The sequence below is a fragment of the Athene cunicularia genome, unplaced genomic scaffold (genome assembly GCF_003259725.1).
Source record: "Athene cunicularia isolate RWA unplaced genomic scaffold, athCun1 SCF_11, whole genome shotgun sequence".
In the NCBI taxonomy this organism is placed as follows: domain Eukaryota; kingdom Metazoa; phylum Chordata; class Aves; order Strigiformes; family Strigidae; genus Athene; species Athene cunicularia.
This window is the reverse complement of record NW_020799167.1, coordinates 74,025-76,835: the sequence shown is the minus strand read 5'-3', so window position 1 is coordinate 76,835 and position 2,811 is coordinate 74,025. Positions and strand designations below refer to the sequence as shown.

The 2,811-nt window shown below is 67.2% G+C and overlaps 1 protein-coding gene across 1 annotated transcript in view; it reads right to left on the bottom strand.

Annotated features, from left to right (window-relative positions):
• The window catches only part of LOXL3 (lysyl oxidase like 3), a 9,727-nt gene that overhangs the window by 6,496 nt on the left and 420 nt on the right, over window positions 1–2,811 (bottom strand). Inside the window, exons 2-4 of the mRNA XM_026867037.1 lie at window positions 2,409–2,730; window positions 1,756–1,919; window positions 470–681 (exon numbers count right to left, since the gene is read on the bottom strand). Coding sequence (XP_026722838.1) covers window positions 470–681; window positions 1,756–1,919; window positions 2,409–2,730 — 698 coding nt within the window. The remainder of the gene's footprint in view (window positions 1–469; window positions 682–1,755; window positions 1,920–2,408; window positions 2,731–2,811) is intronic.

Below are 2,811 nucleotides of genomic sequence, written 5' to 3'. Positions count from 1 at the left end.
CTCAACCGCCTGCGGGAGCAACACCGCAGCTGCCCGGGCAGCACCGGCACCGTGCCACGGGCAGTGGGTCCGTGCCCACGTCCCTGCAGCCCTCGCTCAGGCCACTGTGCTGCTGGAGCAGCCCTGCCTGGCTCGGTGCCAAACCTCCCCTCAGATAGGGACCCCCGAACTCTGCGCCAGGGGGAAATGTGGAGGTACAACAGCTGCTGGCTCAAGCAGCCTCTGCAGTGGCGCACAGGGCAGGTGGGCAGCCATGACCACACCACAGGCCCCCGGCTTGGCTGGCAAGAGCCCATGTGGCCAGCTGGGGCTGGGACCGACAGGCAGCAGGGATGGGAGGGATGCAGGGGAGCCACAGCATCCAACAGCATGGCCCCTGCTGTCCCTGGCACTGGCCCCAGCCCTGCCCCAGCCCCGTACCCCCAGCTCTGTTCTGACACCCCGCAGGCTCCCTGACGGTCTCACTCACTTGTAGAAGTTCCTGTTGACCTTCTTCTCAGCAGGGAAGCCCATCATGCCACAGACGACACGGCTGTTCTGGCTGTTCCAGCCCTCATCGCAGATCTGTGCCCAGCCATCCCTGTAGCGCACCTCCACAATGCCCTCAGTCACCGGCAGCTGCCGCCGGCCCCCGGCCACCACCGGCCGCAGGCGGACCTCCTCCACGTGGCTCTGCTCGCTCTGCAGGGCACAGGGCTTGCATGGCAGCCCGCCGCCCCGGCTCCCTGCCAGCCCCTTCCCAGGAACGCCCTGAGGATGTGGGCACCCGTGGGAGATGAGGGTCCCCAGTCCCTGGTGGGGAACAGGGACAGGCAGGTCCTGCGTCCCTGCAGGCCACATCCAATGGCCCTGGGTGGCCAGGACCCAACCCCATCCTGTGCAGCCAGACCCCACGTCCCCCCAGCCCGCGGGTGCATCTCCTGGGAGCACAGAGGGGTGAGCCAGCACTGCCGTCCCGCCACCTTGGGAACCTGCACCCCAAGGGAGGGTGCCCAAACCACCTGCCCATAGCAGGACAGCAGTTGGGGTGCTGGGACATGGCCACAGCCCCCCTCGCCTCGCAGGAGACCTGGTGTTCCGTGCCCAGTGCTGTGCCATGGCCCCGTGCCCAAGCCACGTCCTGAGTGGAGCCTCATCCTCCACAGACACCGTGGCTGCAGGGGGACAGGGCCCCACAAGAGCTGGTTTGAGAAACAGAGAGTCTGGAAGAGGGAAAGAGGGAAAGGAAGAGGCCAAGTGTGCTGGAGGATTGGGTCTGGGACTGAGGATCCCCGGCAGCCAGGAGAAAAAGAAAACAGGTTGCAGAGGTGTGAGACAGACCCTTGGCCCAGAGAAGTTGGGGGGGGAAGCAGCAGATCGGGATGCTCAGGGTGGCTGTGGCAGCTCCATGCTCCCAGGCAGGGCACGGGAGGGATGTGCCTGGTGCCAGGCTGCCCGCTGGCTCCTGCCTGCTCCCTGCAGCGCCGGAGCCGGGTTGGGCTGGGTGCACCCCAGGGAAATGGGTGCTCAGGCGACTTGGGGGCACAGGCAGTGGGGGAGCACGTTCCCCTCTCCACGGGGAGATGGGGACAGCCCCTGTGCTGGGGCTGAGGGGAGGCACTGACATGATCCTCTGGTCCAGCCCACAGGCGCCTGCCAGTGTGTCATGTGGAAGCTGCCTCCCAAATATTCGGGGGGAGTGAGGGCTGGTGGGGCTGCCCACGGCAGGGCTCGGGCACCTGGCACTGCATGACCCTGGGCCAGCAGCTTCCTCACCTCGATGATGTTGGAGTCCTTGAAGCCTGGAATGCGCTCATCCTTGCAGATGACACCTGCATCTTCCTCATGGCTGCAGTCGCTGTTCCCCCAGCCCCGGTGTTTGCAGTCCCCGATGCTCTTCTCAGCGCCGGCACAATTCACGTTGTCCAGCCAGATCCGCCCTGCCAGGCACCAGGGCAGGGGTGAGGGGGGGCCAAACCCATGGAGCATCCCCTGGGAGCGGGGAAGGTGCTGGTGGAGCACGGCCAGGGTCCACGCAGGGGTGCAGCAGGGGTGCGGATGTGGGCCGGGGGCAGCCCCCCCTCGGCACGAAGCTGAGGCCAGTGAAATGCCACGAGCAAAGCCCTGAGCGGGGGATCCACAGATGTGGAGCTTCCACCTCCCAAGAGGCTGGTCTGCCACCACAAAGCCCCCCATAATGTGCGCCCCAGGGTCGGTACAGCTCCTCACCTGCGCCGTACCCCTCAGCAGCCCCGCAGCTGCAGCGTGTGCTGGTGACTGCCCTGTGCCCCGGGTACCCATGCGGCAGCTCACAAACACACGGAGCCTTGTCGCCTGCGTTGCGTGTGCATACACACACGTGTTCACACCCTCCCGCACACACCCACAATGCCGGGCACTCGGCACCACCTGCCCGCCGCCCCTCTTACCGACGCCTTTGCCGTACTTGGCGCTGTGGGCCCAGCCAGTGGCAGCCACAAAGCCGAGGTGCCGGCACAGCACGTGCGCGTTGGCCAGCGTGAAGTCGTCGTCGCAGATGGTGCCCCACTCGTCGTTGTAGAAGACCTCGACGCGGCCCTCGTTGTGCTTGCGAGGGTAACCAGCCAGGCGGAACTTCAGCTGGGAGCCGGGGCCGTGCGTGGGGGCCGGGGGGGTGGGCTGGGCACTGCCCACCCACAGCCACACGCTGCTCAGCAGCACCAGCAGCTCCTGCCGTGCCCGCGGGCCGCAGCTTCCCATGGCAGCTCGGCTCTGCGAGGGCAGGAAGGGTCAGAGCACGCGGGACGCTGAGGCACTGGCCCCCCGGCGCAGCCCCATGCTGGGCCATCCCCC